At 43.0% G+C, this 13110-nt stretch overlaps 2 protein-coding genes and 4 non-coding genes across 6 annotated transcripts; 3 read left to right on the top strand and 3 right to left on the bottom strand.

Moving 5' to 3' along the window:
* Positions 1-322: 322 nt before the first annotated feature.
* Positions 323-395, bottom strand: TRNAV-UAC (transfer RNA valine (anticodon UAC)). The gene has a single exon. It is a non-coding gene; the product is annotated as a tRNA-Val (tRNA).
* A 212-nt stretch (positions 396-607) lies between these two features.
* On the top strand, positions 608-689 carry TRNAS-GCU (transfer RNA serine (anticodon GCU)). Its single transcript has one exon. It is a non-coding gene; the product is annotated as a tRNA-Ser (tRNA).
* A 925-nt stretch (positions 690-1614) lies between these two features.
* TRNAM-CAU (transfer RNA methionine (anticodon CAU)) lies at positions 1615-1686 on the top strand. Its single transcript has one exon. It is a non-coding gene; the product is annotated as a tRNA-Met (tRNA).
* A 740-nt stretch (positions 1687-2426) lies between these two features.
* On the top strand, positions 2427-2509 carry TRNAL-CAG (transfer RNA leucine (anticodon CAG)). Its single transcript has one exon. It is a non-coding gene; the product is annotated as a tRNA-Leu (tRNA).
* Positions 2510-3091: 582 nt separating this feature from the next.
* Positions 3092-3629, bottom strand: LOC114581771 (histone H3). The gene has a single exon (XM_028702326.2). It carries the CDS (start codon positions 3610-3612, stop codon positions 3202-3204), a length of 411 nt encoding a protein of 136 aa, XP_028558159.1. The 5' UTR covers positions 3613-3629; the 3' UTR covers positions 3092-3201.
* A 1015-nt stretch (positions 3630-4644) lies between these two features.
* On the bottom strand, positions 4645-12788 carry LOC114581772 (histone H2A type 2-C-like). Its single transcript, XM_077916934.1, has 3 exons — positions 12404-12788; position 11587; positions 4645-5008 (listed from the first exon to the last, which is right to left on the bottom strand). Exons 1-3 carry the CDS (start codon positions 12745-12747, stop codon positions 4964-4966), a joined length of 390 nt encoding a protein of 129 aa, XP_077773060.1. The 5' UTR covers positions 12748-12788; the 3' UTR covers positions 4645-4963.
* Between the last annotated feature and the right edge of the window lie 322 nt (positions 12789-13110).

The following is a 13110-nucleotide window of genomic DNA, read 5'->3' as shown; positions in this document are numbered from 1 at the left end:
AGTAAGCACTAAAGTGGGGAGTGAAGGCATCGGCGCGTTGGGGTTCACCGTCCTAAAATCTTCCATAATACTGTACTGCATACAGATTGTTGCTCTTTTTCTATTGCATGTTCTGTTTCTTCCACGTCGCTTTGAGTTAGATCATAAAATTCTGGCCAAACAACGGTGTCGCTCTTGCATTAATGTATGCCACCTCCTTTAATTGCTGTGGAACGGGAAAAGCAGAAGGAAGTCGTTGTTTATAATTTCCACACGTACTTCTCAATCTTCCATTCCCTTTGACTTTTTCAATCAATTTCAATTAAAAAAAAAAACGCCGCTTTGGTTCCACTGGGGCTCGAACCCAGGACCTTCTGCGTGTAAAGCAGATGTGATAACCACTACACTATGGAACCCACGACAGGAAGAAAGGTGGTATTTTCCTACTTATGAGAAATGTTACCGTTTTTAAAAGGGATGATTGCAAAGTTGTAGCGGCTGACTTAGTAAACAGGCTTCCCAATTGATATCAAATGCTGTACATTGCAAAGAAATGACACACAACCTTAGAATAAACATTCGGCTGTTTTGAGCAAAAGGAAGCATCCCGAGAGCTCCTACCGGAAGAGACGAGGTGGCCGAGTGGTTAAGGCGATGGACTGCTAATCCATTGTGCTCTGCACGCGTGGGTTCGAATCCCACCTTCGTCGACCCTGGTTTTTCCTTTTTTGCTATTTCTTTCATTTGTCTGTCATTCCCACAGGCAAAACCATTCTGAGCTCCCGCCCCGACTTTCTTTAGCAAACTAACATAAAGGTTAGAGATGCTTTCCCGTGTGCTGATATGACTTTCCCCTCCCATAAATTTCGTTATTTGGGCAGTGATGTCTACAAAATAGTGTTTATTTGCAGCCCAATACCAGAATTGGAGAACACACAAATGCACGGAGGCGGTGAATCTGGAAGCATGCTCTCTGCCTGAGATTTGTTACTGGTTTGTTACAGTTCTCTGTATGTGGCTCAGAGAACTTCTCACCTCAACTGCTGAGCGCAGTTGTGACTTCTGTTGATCATGCATGTGCAAGCATCACGCAAATGCAGTTTTCAAACTCTTGCTTTGCCTTGCAAGTATATTATCCTTATTATTATTATTAATCCCTCGATTCCAGGGGAGCCCGGATCCTAGCAAGTTAAAAAGATACAATCACGTGGAGATGGTGGGATTTAATAAAAGCAGCAACCATCACAATAGCAACAGATCGACATCTTCAACCGTGAATGTAAAAGGCAAGGGCAAAGATGGGATTTTTACACAGGCAGAGCCAGCTAGACAGAAACTTCTCTTTAATGGAGAAACGGTGGAGAAATGACGTCCGCAGCGCCTGTAGGTTACAGAAATCTAATAAACTGAGTGCACAAGCCTTTCAAATTGACAGGCAATGTGATTGATAATTGACGTGCAACTGGGTGTTTGGCACTTGCAAAAGTAGAAGCTCTTCAGAATATTAATGAGGGAGAAGTCAGCGATTAAATCAAAAGCATTTCTTTTAAACTGAAAGTTGGAGAAACCCTGCCGCCGCGCACACACACAAACGTCATGAGTTTGTAAGGCTGTCTAAATAATGCTTCCTTCACAAGCAGAGTGGCGCAGCGGAAGCGTGCTGGGCCCATAACCCAGAGGTCGATGGATCGAAACCATCCTCTGCTAAAAGTATTTTTTACTTAAGAAAAAATTGGATGACTTGAAGTTGTTGCAATTCACAGGCTTGTCTTCAAGCTTCAAAATCGTGTGTGGATTTATGAGTCATCGTCAAAGGCTATAAGGAATTTGCTAAACTCCCGTTTACCCTGTAGACCATTCAATGCACTTAAAACGACCTTTTTTCTCTTTCAGCCCTGCTTCGATTTTATTTGACATCGAAATGTCTGCTATTCTTATCAGCTCCGGAAAGTTGTGGCAGCCTAACACTCTCCCGCTTCTTAGAAAGACTATCCTTAGCCCCCTCCTCACGGGTTTGTGGGTGATAATGAATGATGCTCTCCTCTCTTCTATGAAGACGAAAAAGTCCTCTGCACATGACCAATGAACTTTTCGCATTTTTATTTACATGCATTGCAGCAGGGTAGAACCTGGTCCTGCTTCGTCAGCGATAACCCATCCCGAGGCATTTTAAACTATACAGCGCCACCGTGTGGCCGATAGATTTCCTTGATTGCGATAGATTTCCCCTCCCCACGCTGGGGACTAAACGGCTGCCGCCTCCTCCTCCGCAGATCAAGGTATCAACTGGGGAAAGGAAGACTGTTTTCACAGAGGGTGATTCTTGCTAACAAGTTGATTTATCAGCTGATCCTCACTGTTGTAACACATGACTCACTAACTATCTTAAACCAATGCATTATTATGTAATATACTTTCTTCAACAAAGAAACCCCCTTTCTTAAGTAGTCAGGATGGCCGAGCGGTCTAAGGCGCTGCGTTCAGGTCGCAGTCTCCTCTGGAGGCGTGGGTTCGAATCCCACTTCTGACAAGCTAGCTTTTATTGGCCAGATATATTACGGGCAATCAGAACTCACCAGGTTATTACGGCATTTCGCGGACGATATACTGTTTTTCACCTGGCATTTCTCCCTGCGTTGCATTGCCATGCAAAACTCCGGATCACTTCATGAGAGGAATGTGTGCTGCTCTCTTAAAGGGAAATAAATGTTGGCATTACAGCATAGTTTTTAAGCAGCCCATGAGTACTTATGATATGCCTGTGAAAAAGAGGCTGCATTGAGCTTCAAATCTACATTGGGGTGGGGAAGCCAGGAACTGCTTTAAAATTGCAACGTTTCCACCCTGAGCCAATGTTATTTATGTAACCGCTTATTTAGCTTCCTGCAATTAAGCTGCTTAGCATCTTTTCTTTAGTGTTGTGTGACAGAACAGAAAAATGGAAAAAAGTAGGGCGGTGGAATTTACTAGCTTAAGAGTTCCATGGAGGCTTGAAACTCCTAAACAGTTTCAATGTAGTGCATAGTTACTAAAGAGAACTAGAAAACCCAGATTATTCAAATTATTGCAGCTAAAGATCAAGAATCGAACAGATATCCGGCAGTGGCAAGAGGTAATTTAGCATCGTGCGAGCTCTTTCCAAGACCATGTGGTGGCTCTTAAAAGAGCCTTTGTGGTTGAAACAGAATTCGTGTTCTGGGGATGCAGGCGGGCGGGCGCTTCTCAGGCCCTCTCTCCGCGGATGCGCCTGGCGAGCTGGATGTCCTTGGGCATGATGGTGACGCGCTTGGCGTGGATGGCGCACAGGTTGGTGTCCTCGAACAGGCCCACCAGGTAAGCCTCGCTCGCCTCCTGCAGAGCCATCACGGCCGAGCTCTGGAAGCGCAGGTCCGTCTTGAAGTCCTGCGCGATCTCGCGCACCAGGCGCTGGAAAGGCAGCTTGCGGATCAGCAGCTCCGTCGACTTCTGGTAGCGGCGGATCTCGCGCAGCGCCACGGTGCCCGGCCGGTAGCGGTGAGGCTTCTTCACTCCGCCCGTGGCCGGCGCGCTCTTGCGGGCGGCTTTGGTCGCCAGCTGCTTGCGAGGCGCCTTCCCGCCAGTAGACTTGCGAGCCGTCTGTTTTGTACGGGCCATCTTCCTCTTCGCGCGGACAGAAGCTGCTTTGTCAGAAAGGAGAAAGAAATGAAGCAAAGGGGACTTTGGACCGCCCTTTTATAGCCAGCGGCTGCGTCCTGATTGGCTGAATGAGGTCAAGGGACCGTTGCAGAATTTGAATTTCCCGGGCTAGACATTGATTGGATAGACTTTGCAGCACCGCCCTTCGTCCTTCCGCTCCTTCCCAAAGTTTTATTTCCTGGATGGAAATGCAATGCTAAAAGAAATATAGGGATTAAAGTGGTTTATGCTTTTTCTCTACTCCCCCCCCCCCGCTCTCGGAACACATCTTAAAAGTAGGGTTTTCAAAACATGCCGACCTCATCGCAGCACTTAGCCGTAAAAATAGGTGATCTGTAGGACTCTGAATGTTAAACTACAGCGGTGGATTTCAGTAGAGTAAGCTTGATACGGGGCATTGCATAACGTACATCGAAGACTGATTGGATGCCTTAATAAATTGGTTAAGGCTGCTGCATTGCTTTGCACGCTTTCTTGGGAGTAAACTGCACTGGGCTGAGCGAGACTTCTCCATAGACTTTCATAGGATCGGGCTCCACGTCTTTATTGCAGCTCGTCTGCAACCCTATACCCACTTTCCTGGGAACAAAGTCCATTGAAATAGGACACTTCCTTCTAAAGACTAATTCCTTTAGCCTTACTAAAGAAACTGAGTTGCCGGATAATCAAACCCCAGTTAACAACGGATAATTTGAAAACCGCGCCCTAACGTGTGATTGGCTACTCAAGGGCCCCCGTCCTCAAAATCCCGCGGGGTTTCTTTCATTTGAAATTGCCGCCAAAACCGCAGCGGTTTTATGCTTTCAAACATGGATTTCACAATTGTGTTCGTCTCGTAATTGTGCAATTCTATGCATTTTCACAACATAAAAATCTCCCGAGTTTAATCAGGTTACTCACAGCGGAATGGGTTAGGTTTGCAACTACGCTCATGAAACTGGAACATCAATGAAAATATTCCTTGAAGGGAGAATTTAAGTGGCAAGTTCAGAAACATTTTATCCTTCTCACTTACAACAACCTTCTAGTAACTTTTAAGAGTGACATGTGATATATCAGAAGCCTATATAGTTGCAACTTTTTTTCACTGCAACGAAGTAGCACAGATCACATTATTTATATTGTATCATGTGTATTGGCCTTGAAACATTTTTCTACTCCTGCTTAAGAAAGGGACGCACGGTTTCAAACGGCAACACTAAAAAACCTAAAGGTTTCATATGATCAAAGCTCTTTATGAAATTGTGTGTGGCTCTTAAAAGAGCCTTTGTGGGGTTATTTTCCTGCTGTAGTTCCGATGAAAAGCGATCTATTTTCCTTTGGCCTTGTGGCTCTCGGTTTTCTTGGGCAACAACTGTTGTAAATAAAAATAATGCCCTTTTCCCTTATGGGGTATCCAAGAGCCCATATAGAGTCCTTACATAGGTTCCCTATTGGTAGGAGAAAATAACAGAGGCCAACCAGAGAATATTGAGAAGCAAAGCAGCTAGTAAGCTTGATCTTTATTGATCTGTTGCAACAGGGTACTCCCTCACACGCAGGAGAGGAGGAGGACCCAGAAAGATGGTGTGCAAGAGCTTATAAAGACTTTTGAAATTCCCATTATCTAGATCAAGACCACCCCCAGAAACATTATGCATACATCACAGAAGGGGTGTAATCTAAGACCACCCCTCAGATACATCCCACCTACATCACAGAAATTTAAATGTTGTTTTTCTCTTGTCCTTGTTTATCTCCTGTCTGGCAGGTTACTTGATTGGATTTCCTGGGGAGCCTGGCCATTCTTTTGTAGTGGTAAAATACTTATTTCCTGGGCCAGGTCACAGGCTCACACCTTATTCTAACAGACATATCCTTGAGACAGGATTTGTGAGGAAAGAGACAATGGGGAGGCTTTTCCAGTTTAACCTTGCAGAGAAAGGATGTGGTCAGTTTAGGAATCAAAATGGTTCCAGGTTGGCCTTCCTGTGTTCATCTATGTATGTGCAGTTATGAACATTACCATATATCTAAGACCATAAAATTCCTATCACATTATCCCCCCTTTGGGGCTAGAATTTTTCTTAAAAATTTTTGCCCCACAAATAATAACATCGTATGTTGTAAATGGATGCCTTTGTATAAATATATCATATAAAAATAACACATGTTGCATTTTGCTACTAAATTACTTGTGACATTCTAACACTTTGGGAGAGACTATTTACTCAATAGTGTTCTATGCTTTACACCTAGCAGGAAGGTCCACTAATGACTGAAAAATGCAGTTGGTGTTTTGTCCTTCGCCATTTTTGTGTGTTTCTCAGGTGTCAAGCTAGCTCTTCTGTGGTCTCACACTGACATAGTGCTACAGCAACACATCCGGTCTGTTGAATCCCCTCGGGGCTTTCATTTAACCATGTTGCCTGGCATTCACCATAGCTGGCACAGGTTTGGACATCTCGTGAGGGAGATGCCTTGTCCTTGGCCTTTCTATGGGATTTTATTATAGGCTGTGGTCTTGCACTCATGGGAAATTGCTCACTTGCACTTAAAGGACCAAAAAGCTAATTGCAGCCTGGATACACTTGCCCAATTCAAACTGAGTCCAATTTGAATTTATATATGCCCATGGTTCTCAACTTATCAAAACAAACTGTTAAAAGAAAACCATTCTTAAAAAGGGCACTTGTCCAAATAAGTCAATTTAACTCTATAAGGGATCATTCCTGCTAAACCAAAGCATATCCACCTTCATGTTTCTTAGAAGCTTCTCCTTGGTAAAGCAAGTTTTGGCACATTTTTTAAAATGGGAAGGGAAGGTTGGCATAGTGCCAGGTGGAACAATGAAATGTGGTTATAAATTGATCTAAACATTGGACTACACAATAGTGTGAGCTATTAGAAAGTATAAAATGTATGAGAATCCTCCACTGGGGTGTAAGGAATAAGACATTAAACATAAAACCAATTACACACAAAAATAGCCCCCCCCCCCTTTGTGGAAATAACACACTGTCAGACACATTTCAACATCCTTACGTAATAACACATAATACAAAACAAACTAATAAAATATCAGTTGCATATCTTGACACAATTGTGATCTTTTACGCATGTATCTTTTGAATCCTGGAGCACAGAGGCTTGAGTTTCAAAAGTGAGAAAATGTCCTTGCAATTCAACTCCTCCCCCCTTTGTCAGCCCCACTTCCCCTTTGAAAGAAATTGCTGTGGCCACTTTGAGAACTTTGGCGTCTGTTGTTGCTGCTGCAGGTAATAGTTTTGTGGTGGCGAAGCTTTTTATTGGATCTGTAGTAGCACATCTGTAGAAGTGATATCCTGTAGGGGGCAGGGTTTTGGAGACTTAAAAGACAAGAGTTAGAAAAGAAGGGGCAAAAGCCCCCTCCCCAAGAAAATCTCCTTGAGTTATTAGCTGCAAATAATAAAATCTTAGCATGTTAAGCATTTTACTCATTTTAATATTATTATCACATTTTCATATAATTACTGTTATTATCTGCTAAGTTTGTTTGCTTTCCTTCACTTAGTTTTTGTTGTTTCCCCCCCATATTATTACATTAAAAATTACTCCACGTGTAGAGAAAGAGAACTGTAAAAAAAAAATACAAGAAAGTTTAAAAAATAAAAAGAAAGCAAAAAATTAGATTACCATTCAGATGAAAATGGACTTGACACAAAGACATCAGATTCAGAAAAGAATTATTATTAAATACAAAGATATTATCAAAACCACAGATTACTACTGGACTAAAAAAAATGGGAAAACAATGGAAAAAGGCTTCAAATTCAGCATGTGCTATCTGATAAGTAGAACTTGATGAAAATGACTTTCAACATGTGATGGACATGTCCCCAAAGTAAAACACACACACACACACACACACACACACACACACACACACACAATGACCTATGAGGAACCAAAAATAAATAAATGCTAAGACACACAATTTGTTTTTTTTGTTTTTAACCTGAAGTCACCTGAAGTAACTTGTTTTGGCATTCTAACAACCCAATGAAAAACTGATTAATAAATGAAAAACAGATTATTTGTAACCTAAAAAAGTGTCAAAGCCATGTGATAGGAATTTTATGGTCTTAGATATATGGTAATGTTCATAACTGCACATACATAGATGAACACAGGAAGGCCAACCTGGAACCATTTTGATTCCTAAACTGACCACATCCTTTCTCTGCAAGGTTAAACTGGAAAAGCCTCCCCATTGTCTCTTTCCTCACAAATCCTGTCTCAAGGATATGTCTGTTAGAATAAGGTGTGAGCCTGTGACCTGGCCCAGGAAATAAGTATTTTACCACTACAAAAGAATGGCCAGGCTCCCCAGGAAATCCAATCAAGTAACCTGCCAGACAGGAGATAAACAAGGACAAGAGAAAAACAACATTTAAATTTCTGTGATGTAGGTGGGATGTATCTGAGGGGTGGTCTTAGATTACACCCCTTCTGTGATGTATGCATAATGTTTCTGGGGGTGGTCTTGATCTAGATAATGGGAATTTCAAAAGTCTTTATAAGCTCTTGCACACCATCTTTCTGGGTCCTCCTCCTCTCCTGCGTGTGAGGGAGTACCCTGTTGCAACAGATCAATAAAGATCAAGCTTACTAGCTGCTTTGCTTCTCAATATTCTCTGGTTGGCCTCTGTTATTTTCTCCTACCAATAGGGAACCTATGTAAGGACTCTATATGGGCTCTTGGATACCCCATAAGGGAAAAGGGCATTATTTTTATTTACAACAGATGGCGACCACGCACGAAGGGACTTTTGGTTACCCGGATTCTGGAAGCGAGGAAGGACTGGTTATCCAGCGCGCACCAGGCAGTTTGCCAGGAGGAATAACCAGCCTTCCATCGATCCCAGGGTCTGGAAATAACTGGAGGTTCAGCGGGGCTAACCAGAGGAAGCAACGCTTGATCAGGCTGGCCTTAAACAACCAGTCAAGAGATCCCGGGATCACCAGGACAGCGCTTGCGAAGTGAGTATGAGTAGGAAAAACTGGTAATGGGGTGGGATTCTGAAAACCACAGCAAACCTATACTTCTCAAATCCTTACTTCTTTCCTCACTTTAACTCTTGAAAAATTGCCTTCTCCTCGTTTCTGTCCTCTTGATCTCAACACCAGCCCTAGCCCTTCGGAGTATGCCCAGGCACAAGGTTGTGTGTGATTTCTTCCACTAAATTCTATATGCCAACCTATTCCTTCGGAGTTTGCCCAGAAAGGTTGTGCAATTTCTTCTGCACTGAAAACTATAATTCCCAAAACTATAACTCCCAGCGCAGCCGCACCTCTGCCATGGCGATCTTTGTTAGAAATGACCTGTGAACAGAGAACGCAAGGGCGCTGAATTCCTTTCCATCTTTCATATTCCAGAGTCTCAATCTGGCATTGCAAGTGTGCAAGCGTTCAGTAGGGACTCTGAGTTAGATTGTAAGAGGCAGGGAGGTTGCTGTGGGTTGTAGAATAGAGATTAAGTGAGGTGTCCCCAGGTTTTTCCCCTCGGAGATTTGTCCAGGTATCCCCAGGTTTTTCCCCTCGGAGATTTGTCCAGGTATCCCCAGGTTTTTCCCCTTCGGAGATTTGTCCAGGTGTCCCCAGGTTTTTCCCCTTCGGAGATTTGTCCAGGTGTCCCCAGGTTTTTTCCCCTTCGGAGAGTTGTCCAGGTATCCCCAGGTTTTTTTCCCCTCGGAGTTTTGTCCAGATTTCCCCTTTTCCGGACCCTTCGGAGTTTTGCCCAGGTCCAAACCCCTTTTATTCCCAGGTTCCCCTTCGGAGATTTGTCCAGGTGTCCCCAGGTTTTTCCCCTTCGGAGATTTGTCCAGGTGTCCCCAGGTTTTTCCCCTTCAGAGATTTGTCCAGGTATCCCCAGGTTTTTTTCCCCTCGGAGTTTTGTCCAGATTTCCCCTTTTCCGGACCCTTCGGAGTTTTGCCCAGGTCCAAACCCCTTTTAATTGAAAATGGGTGCACCTCAGTCAAAAGAAAAATAGTCCTCAGACCCCTGGCGTGAAAGAAGCCCAATTGGTGCTTACTTCCCGCCTGGACTCTGACGGTCCCCTTCAATTTGTGTTTAAGAAACGTTTTTCCTGTGTTTAAATTGTACTTAGGCAACATCCAGCAGCTGCTTATCTTAAATGTGCCATCTAAAATAAAAATGCAAGCTTGCTCCAAGTTCTAAATCTAAGAAAGCCATGTTGAACGTTATCAATCTTAAACAAGACAAAAATTGAGAATGAAGTGTGCAAATGTTTGTTATTTGAGAGAGGCTCTAAAAGAGTTTTTCTCCCAAGTGGTAAAATCCTGTATACGTGCTACTTGTGTTCTGAAAGGAGGATTACCCCACCTCCTTCCTCTAGTTTAAGTGAGGGTGATTTTAAGTCTAGTGGTAAATGATGTTTTGTTGTAACTTTTGAGTTTGTGAGTACACCTGTGTTCCAGTCTATTTTGGAATGTGAAGTTAACCTAATGTTTCTGCTGCAAAAGCCTAGTTGAGCCAACTGCTCTCTCAAGCTAAAATGCAGTGTATGTATTTCATTAAGCATATGCCTATGAAGGTATGGTGTTCTTTCTAAGAAAAATTGATATTAAATGTAGAGGCTTCCATGGCCAGCAAAATTCTATGAGTCCAGTCCAAATATCAGTCTCTATAAGACTTCCTGGCCTCTTTCTTAGAAAAATGCCCCCCCTTGTTTCATTCTGTCTCTTTCAGGGTTTTTTTTTCTTTTCTTCTCCTTCTTACTTCTGTGCCAAGTAAATTTACTCCCGAGTAAGCTTCCTTTAAAGGAAACTGCAAAAGGGGGGGGGGGGTAAAGATTAGGCTTACTATTCCTCTGCAAGTTCAGGAAAATTTGTTCACTTTTGTATTCCTTTTAAATCAAATCTATGGCTGTTTTAATTATTTGTGAGTGGTTATATCAATTGAATTAACTTTGCTTTATAAGAGATCCTCTCCCTATCTTAGGAAAAATGTTCACTTCAATCTTCCTTTAAAGATACTTTCTCTAGGAACTTGCACTCATTAGTCTAAGGAAGTAAACTCCCACTCAAACCAGCTTCAAGATCTGCTAAAAGGGTATTCTGTATAAAGTTGGGTACTTTTATTTTCCTCTTCATTAGTACATGATATGCGCATGGCTTGTGATAGGTGTATGGCTTGCGGTCTCTTCCCCAATTGTGTCTGTGTACATAAGTATGTGTGTGTTTCTGGTAGTACAAATCTTGCTATGAACCCTGTATTTTGGGGTTGGACTAGATGACCCCAGGTCCCTTTCAACTTTCCCAATTTGTGGCTGATGAGTTGAAATTCAGCCCAGATTTGCTCTTTGTTTTTAAAGGTGAGAGGTGAAAGCTGTGATGTTTTGAAGCAGAACTGGTGATATCAGGCATTTGAGTGATTACAGTGTTTATCATTTTGTCTATTATTTTGAATACTTGAATTGCTGAGTTTCTCTTTTTTGTTTTAAAAATCTAACCCTATTTTAAAAATCTACTCCTTACCCTTCCCTTCCCTTATTCAAATTCTAATTTAGCCAAAAGATGCAACATTTTCAATAGTATAAAAGGTTTGCTGAGACATGAACTCTGCACATGCACAGAGGCTAGATCAGCTTACAAAGTGAGAAAGGAGGGGGGAGAGAGGAGGTTTGGAGAGGTGGGCTGCAGGGAGTTCAAAGCACTCCCACTGTGAGTTCCTCTCTTGAGTAGTTTGCCTCCCCAATGGGGATTTAACAGGTTTTTTTTTGTCTGTTTGTGTATGCCTATGCATTTTAGGAACAGCATTTCCTGACAGACTTCTCACGTAAAATAATTTTCCATTTCAACAGGATATGTGAACCCCATTAACAAAGTGTTTGTCCCTTCTTTTCTCCCACACCACAAATGATGAGAGGATGCAAACAGTGATTTAAATACTCTATGAAAAGTAATTGCATTTGTATTTCTTTTTGTCTTCCCTTAAAGCCAAACAGTCACTTTCTTTCTGTTCAGCAAAACAAGTCTGAATCCCTGCTATATTAGTTTTATTTCCCTCTATCTCTTTGTGGCTGTTGTAAATAAAAATATGCCCTTTTCCCTTATGGGGTATCCAAGAGCCCATATAGAGTCCTTACATAGGTTCCCTATTGGTAGGAGAAAATAACAGAGGCCAACCAGAGCATATTGAGAAGCAAAGCAGCTAGTAAGCTTGATCTTTATTGATCTGTTGCAACAGGGTACTCCCTCACACGCAGGAGAGGAGGAGGACCCAGAAAGATGGTGTGCAAGAGCTTATAAAGACTTTTGAAATTCCCATTATCTAGATCAAGACCACCCCCAGAAACATTATGCATACATCACAGAAGGGGTGTAATCTAAGACCACCCCTCAGATACATCCCACCTACATCACAGAAATTTAAATGTTGTTTTTCTCTTGTCCTTGTTTATCTCCTGTCTGGCAGGTTACTTGATTGGATTTCCTGGGGAGCCTGGCCATTCTTTTGTAGTGGTAAAATACTTATTTCCTGGGCCAGGTCACAGGCTCACACCTTATTCTAACAGACATATCCTTGAGACAGGATTTGTGAGGAAAGAGACAATGGGGAGGCTTTTCCAGTTTAACCTTGCAGAGAAAGGATGTGGTCAGTTTAGGAATCAAAATGGTTCCAGGTTGGCCTTCCTGTGTTCATCTATGTATGTGCAGTTATGAACATTACCATATATCTAAGACCATAAAATTCCTATCACACAACACAGCCTGGATGTTGGGGAGGACGCCTCCTTGAGCAATGGTGACTTTGCCCAGCAGCTTGTTCAGCTCCTCGTCGTTGCGGATGGCGAGCTGCAAGTGGCGAGGGATGATCCTGGTCTTCTTGTTGTCCCGGGCAGCGTTGCCGGCCAACTCCAGGATCTCAGCAGTCAGGTACTCCAGCACAGCAGCCAAGTAGACGGGCGCTCCGGCCCCGACGCGCTCTGCGTAGTTCCCTTTGCGCAGAAGACGGTGGACACGACCCACGGGGAACTGGAGTCCGGCACGAGAAGAGCGAGTCTTGGCCTTGGCCCGAGCCTTGCCTCCTTGCTTGCCGCGTCCAGACATGATGCTAGTTTCAAAAGAGTATAAAGCTCACGATTCCTAGTAGACAGAACACAAGCTGAGAAACAAGTGCGCTCTTCGGCCTTTTATTCAGTCCTGCGGATTGTAAGTGCGCATTCCCATTGGTTAGCTTTCGAGTTTCACTCTATCTGTCCAATTGGAAGGCCGGTGCTGTTTGCTACCCAATAGGCAGACGACATTTATGCCATCCAATAGAAATCAAAGTTTTAGAATTCTACTATTTGCATGTAACAATCTAATCGTCCAATAGGCGTCGCTGGTTTCTGAGCCAATGAGAATTCGAGTGTTTCAATCCTGCGATTAGCATGGAAGCCGTATAAATACAGGACGCTCAGCAGCTGCCTT

The sequence above is a fragment of the Podarcis muralis genome, chromosome 13 (genome assembly GCF_964188315.1).
Source record: "Podarcis muralis chromosome 13, rPodMur119.hap1.1, whole genome shotgun sequence".
Taxonomy (NCBI): Eukaryota; Metazoa; Chordata; class Lepidosauria; order Squamata; family Lacertidae; genus Podarcis; species Podarcis muralis.
This window is presented reverse-complemented; position numbering and strand designations above follow the sequence as displayed.